General features: G+C 44.2%; 2 protein-coding genes and 1 long non-coding RNA gene across 3 annotated transcripts in view; 2 read left to right on the plus strand and 1 right to left on the minus strand.

The window, feature by feature from the left end:
* PLGRKT (plasminogen receptor with a C-terminal lysine) overlaps positions 1–2,633 on the plus strand; it is a 43,953-nt gene extending 41,320 nt beyond the window's left edge. The window contains exon 5 of the mRNA XM_050944315.1: positions 2,380–2,633. Coding sequence (XP_050800272.1) covers positions 2,380–2,501 — 122 coding nt within the window. The 3' untranslated portion in view covers positions 2,502–2,633. The remainder of the gene's footprint in view (positions 1–2,379) is intronic.
* Positions 158–11,364, minus strand: LOC127046801 (uncharacterized). Its single transcript, XR_007773204.1, has 2 exons — positions 10,376–11,364; positions 158–513 (listed from the first exon to the last, which is right to left on the minus strand). It is a non-coding gene; the product is annotated as an uncharacterized LOC127046801 (long non-coding RNA).
* Positions 9,081–22,703, plus strand: LOC127046794 (relaxin-3-like). Its single transcript, XM_050944313.1, has 2 exons — positions 9,081–9,306; positions 22,005–22,703. Exons 1-2 carry the CDS (start codon positions 9,081–9,083, stop codon positions 22,367–22,369), a joined length of 591 nt encoding a protein of 196 aa, XP_050800270.1. The 3' UTR covers positions 22,370–22,703.
* Positions 22,704–27,337: the final 4,634 nt, after the last annotated feature.

Here is a 27,337-nt window from a genome sequence, read left to right on the forward strand (position 1 = left end):
CTATTAGTGTATATTTAGACCTGGATTCAGAATATGGCTTGTCCTTAGAATATGCAGCCCTTGAATCAAAGTAATGATCAGTCCAGATAACTTTCTGTTAAGCACAGAGATGAGGCAGGTGCAATAACCTCTAATGGAAAATATAAAATACAAAATACTCAGCTATAAGATTTATTTTCAAATTTTATACAGCATTGAGCATATATGTAATTGCACACAAAACTACGTTAAAAGGACATTGTTAAAGTTCCACAGTCAATCACACAAAAGTTAGGAAAAAAAACAGAATTAAGATTGCCTATTCAACCTTAATTTGCCCCCCTTGTACATATAAATTATGACAGTCATACATGATCATCAACACAGAATCATTAGTTCTGTCTTTAGAACAGTATATAATGTGCAGTAAATAAGGCCTAAGGCCACACATTGAACAATGAGGATAAACAAAATATTAAATAGTTTCTCATTAACTATGCATTGTCCATCTTGTGCACTGAATGAGGCAGTGGTCTATGGGAAAAAATAGTATGATGATGTAATTAAAGACTGTATTAGGCACATGGGAGCTGAATTAAGATTCCTTAAGTCTAGTATTTTTTTTTTGTAACTTCTGAGCACTTGATCTTGCAATCTTAATGTTCTTTTTACATAGTGTTCTGTGTGTAACTTCCTAGATTTTTAAAAAAGCAAACTGAAAACAGAAATTTCATCATGTGGCATCATTGACACCCAGATGGGTCATCAGCCCGACTGGAACCTTTAGACCTACTGCACAGACATCTGTCACTTGAGCTAACTGAGTAAATACAAGCAGTGTTAAGTTATCATTCTTTATGTGGAATTGCCCTAGAGCAGGGACTGGACATGTTGCCAGTGAGTTTCACCATGTCTGCTGACTGCAGACACTTAGGAATCTTGGTATCCATTCCAGGTTCTGGAGAAGAGCATTCTCAGTGGAAACAGATTCTTCTGCCTTGTCCCTTCCAATTTGTCCCAGTCAAAATTCTGGCTCCTGTCCCTGTTGCCACTCCTTAGGCTTCTCATCCCAGCCTCGTTGCCCAGCATGTCCAGTTCTCAGTCTCTGGACTCTTTTTGTTCCAGTCCCTATCTCCTTGCCCAGTCCCCTCTATCTCCCTATCCATATTTCACTTGATTGGCCAGTCTCCTTCGCCAACCACAGTTCCCAGCTCCTTGTTCAGTCTGCCTGTCTTGCTGACCACATTCCCACTTTTTCTGTCCCCAGTGCCTACCAATCAGTCTTCCTCCCCAGCTTCTTGTTCAGTCTGTTTTCCCCCCAACTCGTCTCCTTGTGCAGCCAGTCTGTTCCCCGCCCAGCTCCTCATCCTATCCCAGTCTGCCCCTCCTTGTGTTGGTTCCCAATCTTCATCCCCCTATCTTCTGCTACCAGTTTTTATCTCCTGCTCTCTCACTCCTCTTCTTGTTTGTCTCCTTGCCAGCCAGTTCTGCTCCCCTGCCACCAGCTCTTTATTTCATCCCAGTCTACCCCTAGTGATGTATTGGCTCCCTGTTTCACTCCCCACTCCCTGCCATCAGCCTGCAGTTAGATCTGTGCCTTCCCTCCCTGGTTCCATTTTCCAGTTCACTCCCCACTACAGATCTGGCCCTTGTCTCCTTGTATTCAGATCAAGCAGCTTACTCCTCCACTCAGCCTGGCCTGTCGGGATGGAGTGGGAGTCAATTGAGAGTACAGGAGAGACAGTATCCCTGTTCTCTGTTTTGGAGCCTGGTCCACAGTGGAACAGAGCCATACTTGCAGGGAAAGTCCTACTCAGTCTGGGATAGAGCATGTTCAGTATAGACAGAATCATAAAGAAATTTAGCTGAGAAACTAGCATGTCTCTGTTGAACATGTGCAACTGCTGTTTTTCAAAGGCTTATAATTTGGCCAAATTTGGGAGGATTTTCCTGGGAGTGGGAAAAGCATATCCCTGACACAAAGGACATGTGTTAAATTTCATGTCCTTACTCCAAAACATGGGGGCACTAAAGCTTGTCAAAGAAAAGGTTGCCAGAACTTTTTAACATGGGCAAAAAAGTATTTTTCTTTAGCCTTGTTCTTGGAAATAAATGAAAGTTTCCAAACAAATTTAGCCTAAGGCAGACACATGGCATGGAAAATTTCAGCCCAAACATTTGGCAAAATTCTAAATAACTGAAAACAGGGACTTATAATGAAAAGTGTTGGGCAACCTTAGAAATAAGTGGTACTACGAGCCCCAGTTATAATTATTTAAGTAAATATCTAATATTCTTTAGTTATTCAAGCCTTCAAACAAAATATATGCAATTTCTCTGAAAACTTCTTTTGTTCTTATTAAAGTGCAAAGATTTATTGATTTATTTATTTATTTTAAGGTGAAGCAGAGAACATCCTTGACACAGAGAACACCTTGCTAGAAATGCCAAAAGGAGCCCTCACTTTTGAAAGCCTTGAAAAAGCCAGAAGAGCTCAGAGCAAGTTCTTTATAGAAAAATAAGAAGACTGTAACCACTCAGTACTTCAAAACACAAAATTATTTGTTTGTAATCATGTTGCTGACTTAAAATGTCAGATTATTTGTTTTGAGAACACAATATTTTTAAAATAAAATAAATTTCATTTAAAAATAGGGTTTTTTTTTCAAGGCAGTGTTTTTTCTTTTTAATATTTTATGTATTTACTGCAAATATTTTAATTTCAGTAGTTCTTGTTTATCCCCTAGCATGAAACTTCATGAATTCCTGCTCTTCAATTCTAACTTCATTATTACTTAGTTTGAAAATCTCTCTTTCCTCTATAACCAGGGGTTAAGGATCTGGCCTATCAACTATAGTAACATGTTTTTTCAAATTTAAGTACCTACAACTGTATTTAGGCACCTGTATTAAACATGGACTAAGTTTTCAGGCATGCTAGAACACCAACAGCTCATACTGACATCAATGGGAACTGTAAATCAGGCCACTCTTTCTAGCTGCTGAATTATAGGCATCCAAGTTTGCCAGATTTGCTTCAAATTTTACAATAAAAACTTTGATCAAAGTTCAGAAATGCAGGTATCACTAGTTAACAGTGGATATGTTAACACAGCAGAAGCTGTGCAGCTGGCTTGAATCCTGCTACTGTGGGTAGCAATAGCAGTGAAGACAGCACAGGTTTCAGCATGGTTAGTACAAGCTCTGCATGGTCCTTGGTCACTACCCTGCTCTGAAGCCTATGCTGTGCTGTCTTCACGGCTATTGTTACCCACACTAGATTCAAGCTAGCATGGGTAGGCTAATCTGCATCTTCCAGGGAAGAGACTAAACTGATACAGGACCCCGAGCCTAGAAAAAGGAGGTGGGGTTGGAAGTGCCAAGCATGACTGCCCAGGGAGCATCAGTGTGTGTTGACAGGCGTAGAAGGGGAGACATAGAAAGAGAATGCTGCGAGAAGCAGGGGCATCTCCAGGCCCCAGCACGCCAAGCGCGTGCTGGGGTGGCATGCCGGGGGGGGGCGCTCTGCCTGTCGCCGGTAGGGCGGCAGGCGGCTCCGGTGGACCTCCCGCAGGTGTCCCTGCAGACAGTCCACTAGTCCCATGGTTCCAGTGGACCTCCGCAGGCACGCCTGCGGGAGGTCCACCGGAGCCACCTGCCGCCCTCCCGTTGACTGGCAGAGCGCCCCTCGTGGCACGCCACCCTGCTTGGGGCGGCGAAATATCTAGAGCCACCTCTGGCGAGAAGGACAGTCTGCTTGTCCAAATCCAGAGATGGAGGTAACTGGGCCAGATGAAACATACCAAAGCTTGCAAGGAAATTCTAAGGGTTAGCTATGGAGAAATATGCATAGAGACCCTTATTGTTTTTACATTTTGCTCTACGTGCTTTATACGTATGGGTGAATGATGGTTTGTTTTGAAGATGCTGTTTCTGTGACACAGCAAACTTAGCTCCTTCAGGAGCTTGCGGCAGTAACTTACAGGTGCCAAAATTATTTTGGCCTGTCACATTAACATGGTTGGAGTCTGTCCTTCAGAGATTCAATCCAAGGGGTTCAACTGAATGATGCTGCCCGGAGAGGGGTGAAGGCAGCATGGTCCAGCCGCACAGGGATGCATGTGAGAGGGACTAAAAGGGGTCTACGATGCAGTTTGCACTGTAACTGATACCACTTTTTACCCCCCCCCCCAAATAAAAGCCAGTATCAAAAATACGCTGCTCTTCTCACTTTGAAACTCAAATGGTCTTAACTGCAGGACTGCCTCCAACATATCACAGACTGATGTTTGTTTGTTTGACAGTGAGGCGATCAACTTGAGGGAGAGGGAAAATACTTGTCTGGGGCCTGACCTAACCTGAGACTAGAACTACCATCCTAACCCTGTTGATTTTTCTCTCCTGTGATATCTGATATCCATCCTTCCTGAATCAGTGTCACTCAGTTGGCTGCTGTTCACGGGAAAATGGGAGGTAAGTCATAATAAAAAAGTTAAAACTCTACCAAAACATCGCCAGATATTCTGTGCACAATGTGTCTTTCTTGCCCTCATCAAGAAATTCAATTCTTCCAATGCAGTGTGGCTGTGATCCACAGTATTATCTGCTCTAAATATCTCCTGGCTGGTTCAGACCTGCCCCATAACTCCCTACCCCATCCTCACAACTCTAGTTCTGACAATGCTCTTTGGGAGCATGGGCTAGGGTTTAGAGGAGGCGCATAGTCATGGCATCTAGGTACTTGATGCTCTCCCTTTTTCTGTGTGACCTTGGATTAATTATCTCTCTGTATCTCTGTTTTCCCATTTGTAAAATGGGGATGATGATTCTTACTATAACTACAGCTCACACAGGTACTGTGAGAATATTTATAAAGTGCTTTTAAATGTTTAGATGGAAGCTTCTGGACCTCCTAAACAAACATACCCAAACTAATTGGGCTTGCCTCCCCCTTTATGATTACTAATTATTTGTATTGCACTTGCTCCCAGACCGCAACCAGGATTGGAACCCCAGTATGCTGCATACTGTAGAAACATAAAATAAGACCATTCTTGCCCGAGTGAACTTACAGTATAAATGGAGGTAAGATGTGACAGGTAGGTGTGGAACACAAGGAGTTGGGTGGAGATGGAAGATGTTTTTTATTTTCAATTATTTTGTCCTGTTTCTCTGTGCATCTTTCAATAAGTGGTATTTCTTCTTCAAGTGATGGTCCCTACTGTATTCCACTGAGGCCTACGCATGCACACAATGTGCCTGGGGTCGGATATTTTGAAATAGAAACCTGTGGCTACATAAGAGGGAACTAGCAGGCAGTACTCCTAGATTATAAGAACCACAGTATAAGCCATACATTCAAGAGTGGTGAGAATTTTTTATTCCCTCCATGGATATCAACATGTCACCTTCTGGAGTATGGCCTGAACAACCCTTTCTGAGATTCTAAAATGCAGTGTAAATCCTGTACAGGTCAGATTTAGCATCACACAGAGAGATCAATTGGGCAAGAGGTACAGGATAGAACTTTCAGTAATGCCCAAAGCTACAAAACTCCTTACTAGCAGAGATCAGGCTGAGCCCAACTTGATCCATGCATAGGACATCCTGCAAAACTCATCTCTGTATGGAGGCACACCGCACACCACAAACAATGAAGTGGTAGAAAACTCTAGCAGCACTCTGAGGATTTCAGTCCTATTTTGGCCAAAATGTATCATTCATAATCTTGTAGTGGCACTTAAGTCTGAGGTAGTGGGAATTTTAGAAATGCTTATAGATAACATCACACCATTACACTTCTGTTTCACTCATGGCATTCAGAATCTCTTCCCCTCAGTACAACATGAGTCAAGGTATAAATATTAGAACATATTTGCAAATTTGGTGTGATTATGGTAAAAGATCAATTACATTCAAATAGGAACATATTAATCATCACATCATCTAGTGCAACGGCTCTCAACCTTTCCAGACAACTGTACCCCTTTCAGGAGTCTGATTTGTCTTGTGTACCTGCAAATTTCACCTCACTTAAAAACTACTTGCTTACAAAATCAGACATAAAAATACAAAAGTGTCACAGCACACTGACTGAAAAGTTGCTTGCTTTCTCACTTTATCATATATTCATATTCTAGTTGATTTATTTTATAATTATTATACTGACATTTCAGTGTATAGGATATAGAGCAGTTTGAATAAGTCATTGCATGAAATTTTAGTTGAGTACTGAATTTGCTAGTGCTTTTTATGTAGCCTGTTGTAAAACTAAGCAAATATCTTGATGAATTGATGTACCCCTGGAAAGAATGTTCAAAGCACCTTATTTGTGTTTCTATTCTGTTTAGGACCAATAAAGAATAGAGACAACTGTACATTATTTTTATTATTGAGCCTGCAAAAACAAACCAACCCTATATAGATAGATAGATTATAATGCAGAGGCATTTACAATTACAGTTATGAGGCAGAGGGAGCAGGATGTGAATGGAAGTGAGCAGGACCTTTCCCTGTTACCCATGCTATTGCTTGTTGCCCAGTGGCATTATGTTAATTTTTTCTTCTTATATCACTACAGTAACCAGTGAAATACGGAACATTTTTACTTTGTCAAATCTGCCTCATATCACTTCCCCCCTTCTTATTACCTGTAACATGCTTTCCTGTGGGGGAAAATATAATGTAATTCCCCAATGCATAGATATCTAACAGATACGTTGATGTTGCTGAGGTCAGAAAGAACTGAGGTTTTGTATTATGATTGGATGCTGTGCTGTTCAATTTTGGAGTGTATAGGGTGCAGTCTGTGATTGAAAATGATAAATTAATTTTAGTAGTTAAAGAAGGATCTAACCTGGACATTTCCTAATTTTTAAAGATAGGTGTGGATGGATAGTTCTCTTAAGCAGTTTAACAAACCTTTTCTGTGTGGGAGTTTGTGCAAATAAATTATAAGGACATATTCACCTTACCTAATACTTTCTGAAATCTCATCAGTGACATGCTATTGGGAAAAGGCACAACTGCTCAATGGTTACAAGTGCCAGGAGCCAATACACAACAGTGTACTGTATTACAGAAAGCACAATAATGTTATAGCAAATAAATGTTTTTTGTACACATACTTCTACCAAAAAGACCATCTGAAACTAAGAAAATGGACAGCATTAATTTGCAGCAGTTGGACACTTCTGGCACAAAGTATTTTTTAAAAATATTTTAACTATATTCCAAGATTAATCTCAAAGTTGCATTTATAAATGGCGCTCCTTTCTTACAGAGATAGCCACAGCCCTGCTTTCCACTACCTACCCTCTCTTTAGCCCTAAAAATGTAAATAAAGGTTGACAAGCAGTTGAAAGGAAAGGGTTACAGCTACATACACAGATCTAGGAAAGATAGGAGGTGCAGCAGTGATTATTTTTGTTTTCTTGGTGGCATGCAGTCCAACATTAAGTACACATGAGGGTTTTTTCCCCTCAAAACTCAAGCGTGAGAGTAACTTGTAAAAAGAATTACTTAGGGTATAGCTACACTTGCACTTCAAAGGGCTGCCGTGGCAGCGCTTTGAAGTTTCGAGTGTGGTCGCAGCGCCAGTGCTGGGAGAGCTCTCCTAGCGCTGCATGTACTCCACATCCTCTACGGGTGTAGCTTGCACTGCTGTTTACATTGAGGCTTTACGGTGCTGTAGCTTGCAGTGCCGGGGGGGGGAGATGTTTTTTCCACACCCCTGAGCCCGAAGTTGCAGCGCTGTAAAGCGCCAGTGTAGCCGTGGCCTTATACTGGAACAACATACTGACTATATCAGGCCATGGCTACACTGACGCTTTACAGCGCTGCAACTTCCGCACTCGCGTGTGAAAAAAAACACCCCCCTGAGCGCTGCAAGATACAGCGCTCTAAAGCCTCAGTGTAATCAGTGCCACAGCGCTGGGAGCGTGGCTCCTAGCGCTGCAAGCTACACCCGTAGAGGATGTGGAGTACTTGCAGTGCTTGGAGAGCTCTCTCCTGGTGCTGTGACCACACTCGCACTTCAAAGGGCTGCCGGCAGCCCTTTGAAGTGCAAGTGTAGCCATACCCCTAGTAACATTTCTACTCATTTCTTATGACTAAACATAATTTTGCTGCTTTGCTATTGCCTATATAACTCTATTACAAATACGTGAACACAAAAAATATTACTCTAATTTGTTAACTTGCAATACAACTATTTTAGCTGTTTTTCTTGTGTGTAGATTTGTTCTGAATAGCTTTCCTGCATGTGATTAACAACTTCTGTGACTTTGCTTCCAGTTAGAATTAAATTAATAGCAAATTAGAGTGTTGGTTATGCCTGCTGTATAAAAGTTGGTTTAAAGTTACAGAATTTATATAGCAATGCTTCTTTACAACGCACTAGTCAAGCTATTATGCCTGTATTCAGGGGTGGTTGTGGATGATGCAAAAGTAACTATAGGGAAATGTGACTGAAAGGAACATGGTGCGCAGGAAGAGGTTATTGTTTTAACATCACTTGTACTAGGTGTTTAGCAATGTCAAGTTACTGTCAGCTCGGGCCGCTGTGCTCTTTATCGCTCTACCCCACTACCTTTACCCTTGCTGCCCGCGTGCACTATATTCAGTCGGAGCCAGAAGAGCAGGGGGTAGGTAGTCTTACAGCCACAGCGGGTGGCTGAGCTGGAGGAGCAGAGCGCTCCGCGGCGGTGAGCGCCCCAAGGGGCAATTCTGGTTGATGCAAGGTGGTCCAGCAGTAGCGCTGGCACCACGGGCGAGCGGGACAGCAGGGCGCCCCCTCCGACCCGCACTGCAAAGGCGAGGGTGTGGCGGGGCAGCGGCTGGTGCTAGCGCTGCTCCTTTAGGGCTGGTTTGCAAAGGCGGCAGGGGAGGGGAGGGGTCTGCAGTGTGGCTGGGGGGTTATTACGGGAACGCGGGCACGCAGCGCGAGCCAATAGCACAGCGCGGCCAGGCGGAGGGAGGCGGTGGCTGACTCAGCGCCTGCCGCGCTCGGCACTGTATATAAGCGGGAGTCAGCGCAGCACGAGGCGGTGTGTGGCAGCCTGGCGGGCGGGTGTTAGGGCGGGTCCGGGCCGCGCGCCAGGATGGGGCTGAGGCTGAGACTGCGGGTGCTGTACGCGGGGCTGCTGTTAGCGGGGCTGCCGGCAGAGCTGGGCGCGCAGGGCGTCCCGGCTGCAGCAGCGGTGCCCCGCGGCGAGTACGGGGTGAAGCTGTGCGGCCGGGAGTTCATCCGCGCCGTGATCTTCACCTGCGGCGGGTCCCGCTGGAAGCGACTGGCCCTGCAGGCGGAGGAGCCGCTGCCTGGCGCTGGTGAGTGAGCGGGAGCGCGGAGGTCGGGGTGCGCCCCCGGCTGCAAAGGGAGGGGCTGGCACGAGCGGGGCACCGCGCTGGGACCTGCTCCCCTGCAGCCCGGCTCGAGATGAGGTGAGCGGGCCGGGCTCGCACCAGTCGTGGTGGCGGCGCCGAGGTGTCCCTTGGACGGCCGGGGCCGGGACAGGGGAGGCGGCTGCTGATTGGACGGGGCAGAGTTAGGCGCAGTCTCGGCTTTTCAGTCTTTTGAAAGCGAGAAACTACGTCGCCCCCCCCCCCCCCGGCTACGGCAGATGAGGGGAAGCGGCCAACTTCCCTGTGTGTCTCTGCCCCTCGTTCCCGGGGAGCCCGCTGCGCCCTTGGCCCGGGGACCAGCGCGGTACGCGCCAGGAAGGGAGACACGAGCCTGGGACGTGGCCGTCCCTGCTCCCGCGCACCTCTGGTCCCGCTCCGTTAGCTGCGGCCATTCGCGCACTGACAGGGCTGCCCTGGCCGGTATAGTCATCACCATTCGCATATGCTCACGTGCTACCCTCATAGACCCCGTCCAAGTACCTAGGGGGGAGCGAGTCCCTCTTCCTCCATTTCCCAGCTCCGGCCAGCGGCGAACGTGCACGGTTCTCACCAAGTGTCGCTGCTACGCGCCGCCCAGGGCAGGTAAAACCCATCTTTCTGCCCAGGGAGCTTGGCTGACTGTCAAGCAACGCCTTGGGGAAACAGAGGGCTGCTGTACACCTACAACTTAGGCGGCCCTAGCTCTGGTGCTCAAGAGGGAGAAAAATTCCCACCCTCGAGAGAGGTAGTGAAGCCCATCTTAGCCTTGGTCTAGACCCTGCTGTGCTGACAGAATTATTCTGCTGCTGTAGCTTCTGCCTCTTAAAGGGTGGATTAACCACAGTGACAGCAAAACCCCTTGAGTCACTGCAGCACGTGCCTAACACAGCTGTAATGCCACAGCAGCTGTAGTATGGGCAAGTGCTCAGTCTTCTCTCTGCTTAGACTCCAAACAAGTGAAATTACCCACATACTTGTTATGGGCACACACTTTAAACAAAGCTCTACTACTTACCCCCCTCTTCCATCTTGAATATGGTGGTAAGGGGGTTGCAGCTGATGCCACTTGGACTGACTGAAGAGCAGGAACAGAGCACTGTCACAAATCACCTAAAAACCCACAAACACATGGGGTCACTTCTACTTTGCTAATGATGGACATGTTCAAATAAATGCTTCTATTAGTGAAACTTGATTAATCCATCATCCCAGGAAAAACAACAACATTGAATCATGGCTATGCTCTCAGCATTTCTCCAGTGCAGCCACCAGGGGCTTTTCTTGCGGCCACAGCCTTCTGGGTGGGGATTTGGGGGTGAGGGAGGGGGCAAAGAAGCAGCCCTTACCCAGGGGTCAGCCAGCAGTGGTTAGGCCCCGCCCCACTGTGGAGCCACACAAGCTGGAGGAGCAGGCAGCCAGTGAGTTCCCTACCTTTACGAGGGCAGTGGGATCAGGCTTCAGCCCTTGGGTGGCAGGCTCCAGCCACAGGGCTTCAGGCTTTGTCCCTGGGCCCTGTCCCCTGGTATTGGACTTCAGGCTCCATTCCCTGACTGCATGGTAACAGGCTCTAGGTCCAAGCTCTCTCCCGGCTCCCTGCTGCCTCCCTCGGTGCCCCATCACCCCTATTGCCTGTGTACTCACCTCCCCATCCAGGGCTTAATTTGTCCCCAGGATTGCCAGGGCTGAGTAAATCTGCTGTGAAAAGTGATACAGGTCTGTCGCATCTTACAAGCATTTAACATGCACGATTTTAGCTTTACACGGTTGGCAAAACCAAAAAAAAAAAAATTAATAGTGTACTTACAGTGCAGGCAATTCCGCCCACCCTTCAACTCAATGCAATTTTGACTATACGCAGTTTTCGCTTTACGCGCTAACTGTGGAACAGAACCCCTGCGTAAGATGAGACTCATTGTACTAATAAACATACATATCACTTTTCATAGCACACATAGGTGATAGCAAGTTTTGGCAAAAGAAACAATAAGAAAAAAAACCAAGAACATTCAAAGTACCTTATTTGCGTTTCTATGCTGTTTAGGTCCAATAAAGAATAGCAACAACTGTACATTATTTTTATTATCGAGCCTGCAAAAAACAAACAACCCTAAATTGGTAGATTACAATGATTTGGACATGTACATGTGCATATGTTTGTTTTTCCTAAAGTTAATTAAGTATATTAGGGAAAAATTGTCAGAGGGGCCATCAGCAATAATTGATGGCCGCACTCTGAGGCCACCAAAAATTTGTTGAGAACCCGTGTCATAAAAGGTGTATTTGCTTAAAGATTAAACACTTCCACTGTTGTTCAAGTCATGTTAAAATGATTCCTATTGTGTATTCAGAAGTCAGAAATAGCAACCGAATCCAAAGCACTTCCTAAGACTTCTGGATTAGTCAACCTGTTCTGCATTTATTGTTAGTGTTTAGGAGTTTTAACAACTAACTGTTGAACAAAGTACACATTTATGACCATGTCTCTGTAGTCACATTATTTCCTGGGTTTTTTAATTGTATTATAGCAGTACCCAAAACCCGCACACATGGATCAAAATCCCATTGTGCTAGGCACTGCAGAAGCATAAGTCAAAGACTGTCTCTGCTCCAAAGAGCTTACAATGTAGCCTTTTACTTATTAATCTAACTAAGAGATTGTCCTGCATACAGACAAACTGTTATAGTTCATAACTATTCATCAGCTTGATGCACACACAAAGGCATTGTTTCTACCTGATACTTAGTTTGTACATTTATATATCACATAATTGATAAGCCACATTTAAAGCATTGTTTTAACAATGAAAAAACCTATTACCATAATATTTGCCACAGATGTGCTAATAAGGGTGTGCTGTGTTTGGCCACTGACTATTCTGACAGCCTGGTCTTACCAAGTGCCTGCTGGAGCATGAAATACACCTTCTGAGCTGAAAAACCAAATAACATTACTCCACTGTCTTCTTGTCTCCCCAAATTTATTTCAGCATTCCGCATGTCACAAATAGAGAAGTTCCTTTTCCTGTCTAAAAAAATGTAACACTGCTGACATAACTGAAGTGAAAGGTGTAAGAGTAACAGGGTGAAATTGCTTTTTTGGGAGGGCTGTTGAGTGGGGAGAGTCAGACTCCAAGACTTGAAGACTACTTTGTGGAGCCGAGAATTGGAAAGTGATCCCTTTTTTCAGTAGTACATTATAGAACAAGTCATATTTGGTCCCATTCTTATTTAGCAGGGTACAATTAACTCTTACGGACTTCAACAGGGGTTACTGTGTTTTGTGGCAAGAGAACTTGGGTGTAAATCCACAAAGGGACTTGTGTGATGCAAAGCTGAATATTGCAATGCTTAAGTTTTTAGGCACTTAGCTACCTCAGAATCCTCAGATCCTGAGTTAAGCATCTAGGCTCTGTATACAGTGCATGAAAAGATTTACACACCTGGGAATGGGATCCACAAAAACCAGCACGGTGGTGGTGGGGAGTTGAAGAGTTGGGTGTGTCTGAAACCCCACCTCTTTCAGGGAGTTAGATGCCCAAGCTCAAGCTAGAGGAAGGCACTTAAGGTCCGCAGCCAGAAACCCTGTTCTGATATCGGGCACCTAATCTGTTTCTCGCAAGAACAGCGACGGTGCACATTTAACTCCACACAAAATGGTTGGGGGTGGAGGGTGCGAGAGAAATAGAGCAACTCCCTTATAACCTTTAGCCCAGTTAAATATTGGACCAAAGAGTGAGAGAGAGAATGGCTCAATGGTCCATTGCTGAGGGTACTCATCTGAGATGTGGTGAGTGCCCTCACCACTGGAGTGAAGTGTGAGGGACGTCTACATCGCTTGTCCCTGATCTCCCCACTATGTGTGTAGAGTTAGGTGTGCTTTGAGAACACTTACCTGATTGGGCCCTGCAGGTGAGATAGGCAAAGGACCCCACTGGGATTTAGGCATGAGATTGAGATAGGGTGACCAGACATCCCAATATTAACACATTTGTCCCATGTCCCGACTGCACATTGGTTGGGACGCCCTTTGTCCCGATATCGCAGACCACTCACTGGCATGGCAGTGCTTCCTGGGGCTGCTCCCAGCAGAGCGCCTGCCCACCAGCAGGAGCCGGCAGTGCTGGCGGCCCATAGGCACAGAGACAGAGGGGGTCTCCGTGTGCTGCACCGGCTCCCTCCTGCCCACTCAGAGCTGCAGGGGTGGGGCTTTCAGGCGCCGGCAGCAGGCAGAGAGCCCTTCCCCACCCCACCCAACCCAACCTGACCCTATGAGCCAGAGGGACCTGCTGGATGCTTCCTGGGAGCCGCCGCTGCCTGGCTCCAGGCGGCTAGAGGGGGCCCTGGCACTTCTCCGCCCCACAGACCACGTAGCTCCACTCCCCACTCACCGTGTAGACAGTTCCCTACAGCATGTGGGCTCTGTTCACTGTCAGGCGCCATGTGCACCAGCGGGATAAATAGCTCCCCAGCCCCCACTATGCTGCCTCCACACAGCTGCCTTGCCCAGGCTGCTGCCTAACAGCAGCCGTGACCCAAGGAGGGCATTTGGCCAGGGCGTGCAGCCTGCAGCGGCGAGAGGCAGGGAAGGCACCAAGGGGGCCATGGCAGAGAGCAGGGGTGGGTAGTGCCTCAATGTGGTGCAGTTTCCCATGTGCCCCCTGCAACTATCTCCTGCAGTGGGGGTGGGAGAATCAGTGGCCACTTTGGGTGAGTCTGCACCACAGTTTAAGCGCAGGATTAGTGGGACTTGAGTCAGCTGAGCTGTGTTAGGGAGCCCTGGGCTTAGGGTGACCAAAGGTCTCAATATTAGAGGCTTTGTCTTGTATATGCAATTATTCCCCTCCACCCCCCCAACCGTGAAAAAAGAGTGTCCCGATTTTTTACACTTGCTATCTGGTCACCCTAGATTGAGATGTGCACCTATCCAGAGGCAGAAACCATGGGGACTTTTACAGTCACTTCCAGAATTGGTGACAGCTGAGCAGGTGTTGTGGGGATCTCAGTGGTGCCTAAATTTTGGAGCCAGGCGCTTGAGTCCTTTTGGGGAACTGGGTCTTGGTCCCTGTATCGTTACTCAGTTAATCTTTTCCATGCCAGGTATGATAGCTTCCTCACATCTGAATGCTATATTATTTGGTTACTTAGAGCTGGTCTTCATGAACATTTAGTTCTCAGCAAGCTGGGGTGTGAATCTGCCAGGGACTAAGTGTCCATGTGGACCCTGATGCCATTCATTTCAAACAGTCAGCAGGGTCCACGTGGACACTTAGTTTGTAGCAGGTTAGTAGGGGGACGATTCACATCGTAGCTTGCTGCAAACTAAATATTTGTGTAGACAAGCACTTATATGGATCAAGGATTTTATATTTTGTTTAGGCAAAATTCCTTTATCAACATATGTAATACAAAATAGATCAATAATATTTGCACAAAGTTAAAAAGATGTTCTGCAACACTACTAAGGTCCCCATCATACTGTATACACTAGATCATATACAGGTATTTAAATGGATGGAGAAGGCTAGACTTGCTCTTCTATTTATTGGGTTAATTTATTCTGAAAGATCTTTTTAAAGAAAATTGTCATCATGTAAAAGGGATTAATTGTAAATACTAATTGAATAAGAAAATTATAGCTTGAAAAGATTTCCTTTGGAGTAATGCAATTTAAAGGTTATTTTATTTACACTAGCCATTAAACCTGTTACTGTAAAATCAGTTCAAGACACTTACGTACTCTGAACTATAACCAGCATCAGTAAAACAAGTGCTTAAGCAAATACTGAAATTTCTAATAAACGGGGGTGAAAGAGCAGCTCTGCAAATGTGTGACAAGAGCAGTGTCCTTTTAAGAAAGTTGTACAGACTTAGGGCAGTCAATGCAATCCTCAAGCATCAGAAAGTTCCTTCTTGATAGTAGGCACCTAACTTATTCTGCTGTATTTGAAGTATTCAATATGTTTTTCCCATTTATCTGAGCAGCAGGGTAGAAATGGACATGTACTTTTGTAATAGCTGGATGGCTCAGGAAAATCAGATAATTTGATTTAGCCTTGTGTTCTGAAATATAATCCATCAGAAACAGATCAAATCAAAGGAAAAGGTACTTTTTTTTAAAAAAGGTGACAGCACTACATGTACTAGGGCCATCTAGGAACCTTAAACCTATAACTGTTTTGTTTTTCCTCATAGTCTCCTGCTTTGACCTCGCTCTTAGCTAAAGGCACAGCCATGCTTTCAACAGCAAGTTATCAGCATTCATGCCACAGTAGCTTCTGTAAGATAAAAATTTAGGTAGATAAGAGTTTGCCTCAAAAATATGCCTTCTCACTCCAAACTTGGATGGATGCACTATCATCTAGTATTAGGGTCTCTGAATGGGATTGAGATGGAACTGATCTTGATAAACAGACTGCATCATGAGTGCTCATGGGCTCACAGCATTAATCCTTCAGTGTTTATGTGGACTTTCAGTCATTCAATTTCATGGCAGCCATAAGAGCTTTTGTCTTAAAAGCTAACAAACTACATGGTTCCCAAAACCTCTGAGGAAGAATAGGCATATTAACAGCCCATTATCAATGACTTGGAAGGATATAGTAGTTGACGAGAAACTATAGGTATGGTGCTTCCCCAAGTAGCATGTTAAGTATGGGAGCTAAGGTTCTATTTTGCACCTCTAAGAGGCACAGTACAGATCCCTCAGCCTAGAGAAGTGGGGTGGGCAGGCTGAGGTGACTAAGCCACTTTTGTACTCTCCTGCTCCTGGCAATGCTTCAGGGGCTGGAGCAGCTCTAATGTTACTTAGCTGTAGGGGCTTGTTTAAGTTATGGCAGCCTCTCTTCGCTGCAGCACTGCCTAGAAGAGCCCAGCCATGCTTCCTACACTAGGGCTTTGGAAGGGGTACTTATGTCTCTTATGCAGTCCCTGTGCTAGGGTAATCCTCTGTTGATGGGATACTGAGCTTTTAGGGCCCCATAATACCACTCTATCCTGTTTACCTCATGGAAAAAGGCTGAAGCTGGGGTGACAGTCTTACCCAGTACATGTAGTTTTTTGCATATCACTCCGTTCTGGTTGGGTATACTCACAAGTTTAAATAAAAATTAATACATTTTGTTGAAATGACTTGTCTTCAGAGGACTTAGTTCAAGACATGGATGAAGTTGAAAAACAAATCTGTTCATTTGAGGCAAAGCAGCATCTTAAGTATTCTTTTCCCCCAAAGGGCACTTTTCTGCCATGCTCCTAGTTCAGTGCCTGAATTGATTTTGCTGAAATTATAAAGAAAAACGTTATTTAGGGCCCCAGGAGTAGATAAGAGAAACTGTAATACAAAAGGATTTTGCCTACTATCAAAGGAAGGGAAAATAGGGATTTCACATGGAATGGCTTTTACAGTCTAGGTTGGTGATACTTGTGATATCCCCACACTGACTGTGCTTACACTTATATGAGGGAAACTTTTCATTGATAGATTTCATGAAACAGGTGGTTATCCTGCTTTGTTCTTTTAGCCACCCACAGAAGTTCCCAAATTGTGGCCTGTACAGAGTTGGTGTGTAACTAAGGCCACGTCCAGACTAGGGTATTAAAATCGATTTTAGATACGCAACTTCAGCTACGTGAATAACGTAGCTGAAGTCGAATTTCTAAAATCGAGGTACTCACCCGTCTAGACGGCGCGGCATCGATGTCCGCGGCTCTCCGTGTCGATTCCAGAACTCCGTTCGGGTTGATGGAGTTCCGGAATCGATGTAAGCGCGCTCGGGGATCGATACATCGCGTCCAGACTAGACGCGATATATCGATCCCCGAGCAATCGATTTTAACCCGCCGATGCCTCGGGTTAGTCTGGACGTGGGCTAAGCTGCTAACCTTCCTTCTTTCCAGAAACAGAGCAGATGGGAGGGAGAGATTAAACAAAGAGCCAAAGTATTAGTTGAAAATATATAAATACTTCCCGAACATTACCTTATGTAAGCAACTGGTAGTGTCTGCAAATAAGGCACTTAGCGGGGTGGTTATCCTGCTCCTACCCTGAAGGGCTTAAAACAGCCCTGGGAGAGGGCTGTTGCAGGGAAAGCAACTACTAGATTGATTGGGGAAGCCGCCGCAGCTGAGCCACACCCCAATCAGGCCTCTAAGCTAGCCCTGTATAAAAAGGCTGGGAGCCAAGCACTCAGCAGTCTCTCTCTGCGTTCAGAGAGAGAAAGGCCTGGCTGCAGGGAGGTTAACCAGGCATCTGGAGTGGGGCAGGGCTGGGGAAAGGCCAAGGGAGCTGGGGAGCTCTGGCCTAGGAAAGCCGCAGGCGGCAGGCCTGGTAAGGTCTATTAGGTACTGGATTGAAGGGGCAGCCCATGGGCAGCCAGAGGCAGCAGGTCCAAACCCCTTGTTGCCTGTGATGATTGGCTGATAGACTGCAGTCCCCGCCAGGGTGCGGGGGCTAGACGGTGACTGGCTGTAGCCACGACTGAGGCAATGTGGGGCTAGGGGTTCCCCTGGATGGGGAGACCCAGAGAGAGTGGGTTACTGCCAGGGGGCAGCACCCCAGACAACAGGGTACCAGGTCCGTGAGGGACACAGGGGGCCAAGCGGTAGTGGGACACCAGCCTGCAGAGAGTGCTCTGGAGGCTGGAAACACTAATTCCCAGAGACAACCAGCAGGAGGTGCTGCAGGAGTGAGTTATGCACCCTTACAGGGACAGTGGTTCATGCAATCAAGAATAGTAGTCAATAAGAATTGAAAAGGCGGTCCACACAGTAGGAAGCTTGCAAACCTCTAGGATGGTGCTTCTACACAGCAACATTTTTGATAGAGCCATTTTGACATTTATACTCATCACACCTTACAATCATAGATGTATGTTCTGTTTCTCCTAAAGCATCTGCCATGTTGCTTAGCGCAGATCGGAAATGTTGAGTAACTAAATGAGTTTGGAATGGAATGGATTTGGAGGACAAACACAAATATGATGTTTGTGGATTCTTCTCCACAACTGAGGGAATCTACTTGTACATGAGATGTGATAGAAAGCTGTTCAATCTTGCAAGACTCAGAGCTAAATCTGAGGTTTAGGAGGCCCTTATCCAACACTGCCTCTTTGCTAATGACGCAGCAGTGACAACCCACACAGAAGCTCGTCTCCAAAACCTTATGGATGGTTTTTCCAAAGCCTACTACGACTTACCCTAAGCCTAAAAAAGATACACATAATGTACCATTATGGAGCTGAGGAAGCACCCTCCATCAAGATCAACAACTCTAAACTTGAAGTGGTGAATGAGTTCACATACTTGGGAGTCCACTATCACAGTCAATCTTTCACTTGAAACGGAACTCAATATCTGCACTGGAAAAGTTGCCACAACAATGTCTAAACCAGTGGTTCTCAAAGTTTTGTATTGGTGATCCCTTTCACATAGTAAGCCTCTAAGTGTGACCGCCTGATAAATATTAAAAAGTGTTTTTAATTTAACACCATTATAAATGTTAGATGCAAAGTGAGATTTGGAGTGGAGGCTGACAGCTCGTGACCCCAATGAAATAACCTCGTGACCCCCTGAGGGTCCCAACCCCCCAATTTGAGAACCTCTGGTCTAGACTGAACAAGAGGGTATGGCAAAACAACAAACTGATAGACCACACAAGATCTGTGTGTATCATGCATGTGTTATCAGCACACTTTTTTGTATGGGAGCAAGACATGGACCTTATACTCTCATCAAGAAAAGAGGCTCAACAGCTTTCAGATATATTGCCTTCGTCAAATCTTGGGCATTTCCTCGACGGACAGCGTCACCAACACTGAGGTGCTCAAGCAGGCCAGCATACCCAGCATGCAAACACTCCTCAGACAGAGATGCCTCTGCTGGTTTGGGCATGTTTGCCGAATGTATGATGGGCGTAAGCCAAAGAAGATCCTCTATGGCAAACTGGCATCTGGAAAAAGACCCAAAGAATGCTCAAAATTGCGTTCAAGGATGTGTTCAAGTGAGAGCTCAAAGAAATGGATGTGGACAAATGGAAAGATCACACTCAAGACCACAGCCTTTGGAAACAAGAGCGTAACAAAGGTCTCCAGAGTTATGAGAGGAAGCTGTCCAGCTTAGCAAAGGAGAAAAGAACTTGCAGAAGGCAGAGCCCAAAGGGTCGAAACATCACTTAAATGTGACAGATGCAGCAGAGATTCTCTCTCTCTCAAGTGAGTCTCTTCAGCCACAGCTGCGGCTGCCATAAAACCAACTGAGTAAATTCTCTCTCTCTGGGTGGATACCCATGGTCCTCTCAAGACCAAAGAATACCTACTACTGTGGGTCAGAAAAGTGTTGGGGAGGGCACTTACTCAGTTGGACCATCGTTAAAGACCTCATCCCAGATGTTGCAAAAAACTCTGGTACAACAAATTCTTGTAACCACGACTCAGTGCTTGTGTGGCGATACAAAGTATTATACTGGCGTTCTAACCAGTATCCTAACCATCACTGGTTCATTCACCTGCACATCCACCAATGTAATATACGCCATCATATGCCAGCAATGCCCTTCTGCTATGTACATCGGCCAAACCGGACAGTCTCTACGGAAAAGGATAAATGGACACAAATCAGACATTAGGAATGGCAATATACAAAAACCTGTAGGAGAGCACTTCAACCTCCCTGGCCACACTATAGCAAACCTTAAGGTGGCCATCCTGCAGCAAAAAAACGTCAGGACCAGACTTCAAAGAGAAACTGCTGAGCTTCAGTTCATCTGCAAATTTGACACCATCAGCTCAGGATTGAACAAAGACTGTGAATGGCTTGCCAACTACAAAACCAGTTTCTCCTCTCTTGGTTTTCACACCTCAACTGCTAGAACAGGGCCTCATCCTAATGATTGAATTGACCTCGTTATCTCTAGCTTGCTTGCAAGCATATATATACCTGCCCCTGGAAATTTCCACTACATGCATCTGAGGAAGTGGGTATTCACCCACAAAAGCTCATGCTCCAAAATGTCTGTTAGTCTATAAGGTGCCACAGGATTCTTTGCTGCTTTTACAGATCCAGACTAACACGGCTACCCCTCTGATACTATACTGGCGATGCAAGTTCAAGACAGTCCAATTAACTATCCAACACACACTTTGCTATAATAGATGATCCAGGCATAGGGTTAAGAGCACAGCTGTGGACCATTACCTTCTCTCAGCCAGTCAATCCCTAGGATAACTTTTCTCAAACTGGGGTCTGCGAGGGTACTCCAGGGGCTCCATGGGTCCCACTATCAGCTCAACTCTTCCCCTTCCCTTCCAGCACCTCATGCACACCAAGGAACAGCTATTCAGCAGGATGTAGGAGGTGCTGGGAGGTAGGGGGAGGAGCAGGGAGCACTCAGGGGAGAGGGCGGAATCAGGTCTGAGGCCACCAATCCAGCTGATCAACTCCTCCCTCTCCCTCCCAGTGCCTCCTGTAGGCTGGGGGACAGCTGTTTAGTGGTGTGCAGGAGGCACTGGGAGGGAGAAGGAGGAGTGGGGATGGGTGGAAATAGGCATGGAAGAGGAGGGGGAAGGGTGGAGTGGGGGCAGGAAGAGGTGGGGCTTTAGGAAGAGGTGATGTGGGGGCAGGGCCTGGGGCTGAGTGGTGGGTTTGGGGGGGCCATGAAAAATTTTAAATCAAAATGAGGGTCCTTGGATTGCTAAAATTTGAGAAATGCTGTCCTAGGAAATTGCCTGTATCTCACAGCTGCTTAATTACTTGTTATAGAAGAATAGCACACAGGTGGTGACTTCTCACCTAAAACTGCATGGTGTCCTTGTGGAAAAAGGATGTCTCATCAAGTATGTCACTTACAGCAGCCACACTGTTGTAGTTATGCTAAGTACACGTTTATTACAAAACTAGCCTGTTTAAAACAACAGTTAAATAAAAACAACCCTGTCAGCCAGGGTAGTGGGAGTGCTGTTCTTGTTGTCTTGTGTTTAGGTAATGATTAAGGCTACGTTTTACACATGGGTATTTTTAGTAAAAGTCATGGACAGGTCACGGGCACTAAACAAAAAATCGATGGCATGACTTGTACTATACCCCTGACAATCTTAGGAGTGCTACGGGTGTGCGGGGAGGGGACACCGTGGGTGCTGGAGGGAGGTGGGGTTGGCAAGCTGTCTATCTTGCTTCTTGGAAGTGGCGACATATCCCTCCATAAACTCCTAGCTCCGCATGCTGCCAACTCCGCAGCTCCCATTGTCCGGAAACGGTTGCCAATGGGAGCTGCAGGGGCAGTGCCCGGGGCGGAGGCAGGGACATGTTGCTGCTTCTGGGGAGACCTCCCCAGCTAAGTGCCACCTAGAGCCCTTGCCCCCTTCCATATGTCAACCCCCTGGTCCTTTCCACACTCAAACTCCTCCTGCTGCTTGGGGGGAGTGGCACGAGGCTGCCCCAGCAGCGGCTGATGCAACTGGCCCAGGGGCTGCCTAAGCAGGGGATTCCGTGACTTCTGTGACCTCCATGATAAACTCACAGCCTTAATAATTATTCATTATTAGGTGAATGATTTTGATGCAACTTCTAACCATGACCTTCCATCCTTAGGAACACTATAATTACCCCTAACAACTTTCGAATTAAAAAGAAAATCTTCATTTTTATTTTAACAGATTCTTCTCAAGCCACCAGTAACAAAGAACTGGAGAACTTGAAGTTGCAGTCATTCTTAGGTCCTGGACTGGAGCAGCTGCAAAGAGCCAGTGTACCACTTGGACAGCTGATATTGAAGGATTTGTTTAGTTTATATGATTACAATGAGTATGTACCCATGTCAGATGACTTCAGTGAATATGTTCGCCAGGTTGAGGATGCTGCCTGGAAGAACAGAGGTGGAACAGGGATTGCCAATCCCATGAGGTCAAACAGTTTTCCTTGGGCCAAGTATCCCAGAAGAAAACGAGACTTCTCAGTGGGGGTAGCAGGAGTGTGCTGCAAATGGGGCTGTACCAAAGCTGAGATCAGTACAGTATGCTGAGATTAAAATTGTGTTTCTGTATTTATTTTAGACATATGAACTCAATGTCAGTTGCAGTGATGCCTGATCAAGTACTGCATGTAGGGAGCAAAACAGTCTCAATAACATGGCAATTTTGTCTGCAAGCAGCTGTATATGTTATGTTTTTTCTCTAAAAACTCAAACGTATGGTAATCAGAACTTTGTTTTGCTGCAGTAACTTTTGCTCTAACTGTGTTAGTAAACCTTTACTTTCTGTGTTTTAAGGCTGTGTCTTTAACATTATAAGACGACTTTCACACCACCTCTTTGTAACACTTCAGGGAGAAACCTCAATGGTAATTAAAGTATGTTACACTATATAAATGCAATAGAGTTGTTTTTCCCATTGGAAACAATACCTAGGGAATCCTTTAAAGAGCTGAGACTTTGACCAATTCTAGCTGAAAGGGTGTTCTGTAACTTGAAACTCAAATAATACCAAGTTGGCTAACTGGCTTCTATGCCACACTAACAGAAGTTAGTAAGAGGATCTAGTACAACATCCAGACCATCTCCATCTAATTACAGAATTATTTCATAAATACCACATTTTAAAACAAAATTTTCTCATTCAGCTTAAACTTCCCTTTGACGTCTTTCCTACTTGTATATCTCTGTACTGCCCTGAATAATTAATCTCTGGTTAAAGAATTAACGTCTCAAGGAATCTAGGTTTATCTTGCGCCATCTGTTCCTCACTTGTTGTTTAGCCAAGCTGTTAGATATTTAGCACCCTTAATCTATTCATACTTGTTCTATGAACACCTTCCTATTTATCTACATTTCTAGAATACTGCAGTATTCAATTGTGTGCAATATTCCAGATTTACTAACTGCTGTTTCATTTGTCTTCCACTGTTACTTTTCTCTTAATGGTCGTGGTATCCAGATTTTTTTCTTTACTCTCTTCAGATATGCTAACTTATTTTCTTCTAATATTTGTAACCATTTGAAGTCCCTCTAAATTCTGGTATTTACAATGCATCTTCACTTATTGTAACTTTGAAATTAGTGTTACATACCTCCTACTTCAAGACTAGTGAAAATGGCAGTGAATAGTTGCAGTGTAAGTACCAGACGTAACACCAATTGCTGTAGCACTACAATTACTGAAGACTATTTATGATGACTGTTTGTTTTAGTCTTTCAGCTAGTTTTCAATCCATGTATATTTTTAACAATTAAATTAGATAATTTAAACGAATGCTTCACTAAATCAATAGTGTATCTCCCACGTTCCCTTCATCCTCAAATTTTGTAATTATTCCTATCAACTAAATTTCACTGATAAGAGTGAAAACTCCATGGTATTTTAAAAGAGGATGGGAAAAAAAGCTGTTAAATGTGGATATTATCAACCTTTAGCTTTCATAACATTTACATTTCAATGGATGGCAATTTATAGCACTAACTATTAAATATGCTTTTCTTCTACTATACATAGCTGCAGTGAATGAGAGTTGCTCTGGGAAGGGTAACTGTAGCTCCCACTGCTAGTTAAGGGTGCTTTTTTTTTCCTTTCCATTCTAAACCCTGCTTCCAGTCACTCATTTTAATTAATTTTTCAAGTTTCAGGCTGAGTTTTTCTAGACTTAGCATCTAATAAAGGAGAAGGGGTAGAGTTTGAGGAAAAATGCTTCCCCTAATTTTGATTAGGAGCAAGTGGGGAAGGAGGGAGCAAATTCTCTCTCAATTTCACACTTAGCAGTTCTACTACAGAAACAGCTATAGCAGAGAGCTGAAATTTGACACAGAAAATAGCCTGTACCAAATTTCTTAAGTGCTTTGAGAAAAATATATTCTAGTTTGATTAAATTATGATTATTTGACAATTGCTCTGTATGTACCATCCATCTTAACAAAACATTTTCTCTGCTAAACTTGTAAAGTGAAAAACTGAGGAAAAACTGCACTGTATATATTTACAAACACGCAGACTAAGTGATGTACCTGTTCCTTGTTCCAGGACTGCCTTTCAGGTTTGTTGGTGCACATCCACCTAGGCACACAGGTGAGCTACCTTTCCTCTTTCTGCCAGCCCCTGCATCTCATGGTGTAAAGGTGTAATTCAGGTGGGCTCTTGGACCAAACCATTGGAATTTTCTGTTGGAACTTTCTTAAAATTCAAGGTTGCAGACATAGTCATATACGTTAACATTATAACCAGTGAAGATAATAAAAAAAAAAGGAAATCTGTCTCACCATAAAATTTATCATAAGCATTAAGTGGAAAGATAATTCCCAACACAAGCAAGGAATATTTAGGGCTTAACCAAGGCAGGAGGTGTGGCTTGCAGAAGGTGCTGAAGTTTGTCTTTCACTATTATCCTGAGACTTTGTGAATAGTCTTTGAAGGGTGAAAGTAAACCAACTGTAATGTAAGTACTGAATTGATTAAAATTCACTCACAAATTAATGAATACTATACATTATTTAATTTATGCTCTCCATGCATACAAACATTTGTTATAGGAGTGTGAGGTATTCTTACCAGGGTTCTCTCAGGATCAAGGATGATTAAGATACTGAGTATAGTTCTACTTCACCTTTTATTTAAAAAAAAAAATCCATTAAGCAACTGATTTTTGTTGGTTAGTTGAATGGTTGTTTAGACATGTTTCACCACAGATATATATTTACAAGTGATTGGGAATGGGTTACACCCAGACAAGTCATTAAGCTGAAGTGTTACGGTGTTTTCCCTTTGAACATTTAACTTAAAATTTAAATACATAATGAACATTTAAAAAAACATTTGTCTGAAAGCTAGGACCTCAAAGGTAACTCTACACCAAAACGCCACAAGTCAGATACTGAAAAGTGTGGAAATGCAGAGTTTGGAATAACCTAATCACTAACTCTGTCACTGGACAGTAGAGTAGTAATAACTTCATTTTCATATGCACCAATTCAGAATTACAGGAAAGTTTACAATAAAAAAATCTAAGTAATTCAAATGAAAATGTTTCAGATTAGAGTCCAGTCTCAGATTATTTTAACAGCCTGACCATGTCCCTTTAAAATTTTAGAACTAACATTCTGGTACTCCAACATACCAATTCTTATTATTGGGGTTTGTCATCTCCTACTGTCTTACTTGTCAATGTGTACTGAACAACTAAAAAGAATTTCTTTATGCTACTACCATATTAGATGATTAAAATAGAATTTTTAAAATTAAGATCAAAATTTAAAAAAATAACAGTGCCTAATAAGGGGTTAGGAGCCTAATTTTAGGTAGTCTGAGAGGCTGGATGTTGAATGCATTTGAAAGGCAACCAAATAAGGTCTTGAGTCAGGACAGCACATAGTTAACTGTAAGCACACGCTTAAGCACCTTTCCTGAATAGAGATGTTTTCTTGAAGTTTAGGCGCACACATTTGAAAATCTTCGCAGCAATGTACTATTTTGTTATAGAATTTAGTTACTTTATACATTTATTTGATCTTGGACAATGAAAATACTCAAATTTCATGTCTGTATTCCATTTTCTAATCCATTTAACATTCAGGTTCTCATGTACTTGCAAAGTTGATACAGTGCTTGCAATTCAAACACTGCAAGAAAATGTTTATTTAAAACAAGCACTTTAATGGAAACATTTCTAAAGCTTGTGTTACGAAAGCCAAGTTTGGGTCTAATATCTATATTCCTTTAATATCACTTTGTCTTGGCAGTTAGTTCACTTAGGCCTCATGTTGATCCTCTACACAGAACTGAATTTCACCTTATGCAATCTGTTTTGAGAATTCATGCATCTTCAGTCTTGTCAGGCCATATATGCAACAAGGGAGAATTTATATTTAAGACAGGGAATATAAAAGTTGAGGTAACTATATTAGCAAAGAAAAAATATTTCAAATGGTATGGCATGTTCAGTGCACATAATTTAGTTTGCATACACTACTTTACCTTAAATCACTGTACAATTTCAAGTAACTTTTTCAATTAGTATTTGTCCCAGTATGCCGCCTTGTGGCAGGGGTTGGCACTGTGGGTGAACTCCACCTAACTTCCCCCTAACTGGGGCAACATACATTCTCTAAAAAGGGATCTGGGCCAGGGGGACCAAAAGAAACAAACATGTTAAAAATAAGTATCTCACTGAAGGAAAATTTGTAATAAACAGTTCCAGAAGCCCTTACCTCAGGACCCAATTTACAAGCTCCTCAACTCAGTCTTTGAGCCAAGCCTGCTCAGGATAGTCTTCTGGAATCTGGGACAGAGATCACCACCCATTTGCAAGCTGAATAGCTTTTAATTCCCCACTCTCTTGCTCAACTTCCTCTTTTTGTTTTAATAGCTCAATCCTAGGGCAGAGGAGGGAACTTCCTTGATTATACTTAGGCTGTTCTGATTGTGAGCTCCTGGGCTGACCACTACAGGGGTAGTCCACTCCTTCCTTTCCTACCTTAGTTCCTCCTGTGCTGCTGACACAAATGGCAGTTCAGCTCCTCCACTGATTACAGGCACTTGCTAGTTGTGGTACTTCATCCCAGGTGATGCTCGCACATTCAATATCCTCTGTCACTGTTGTCTACCAATTCTTCCTTGGCCATCCATGCTTTCTCTTTCCTCCCTCAGGTATCCAATCCAGTGCTTGCTTAGCATGTCTTCCATCTTCCAGACTGTGTACATGTCCCAACTACCTGAGCCTTCTTTCTCTGATATTTTCTAGCATGTCCTGCTCTGTCAGCTCCCTTACTCTCACATTTGTTTTGTCTTTCCATGAAATGTGTAATATCCTCCTCAGCTGTCTGAGATGGGAGTCTCCAATCTCTTTTTGGCCTCTGTCATCATCCACACCCCTTCTCAATACTTTAACATCTCATTTTGATTGCCAAACACTCATGTCTCTGATCCTGCTTTCAGGTAAACTTTATGTATTTTTTCTCCTTTACACATTCCGTCATAGCTGTACTGGTTCAGATAAATCCTTAGAAGTA

Source organism: Gopherus flavomarginatus, chromosome 3 (genome assembly GCF_025201925.1).
Source record: "Gopherus flavomarginatus isolate rGopFla2 chromosome 3, rGopFla2.mat.asm, whole genome shotgun sequence".
NCBI classification, from domain to species: domain Eukaryota; kingdom Metazoa; phylum Chordata; order Testudines; family Testudinidae; genus Gopherus; species Gopherus flavomarginatus.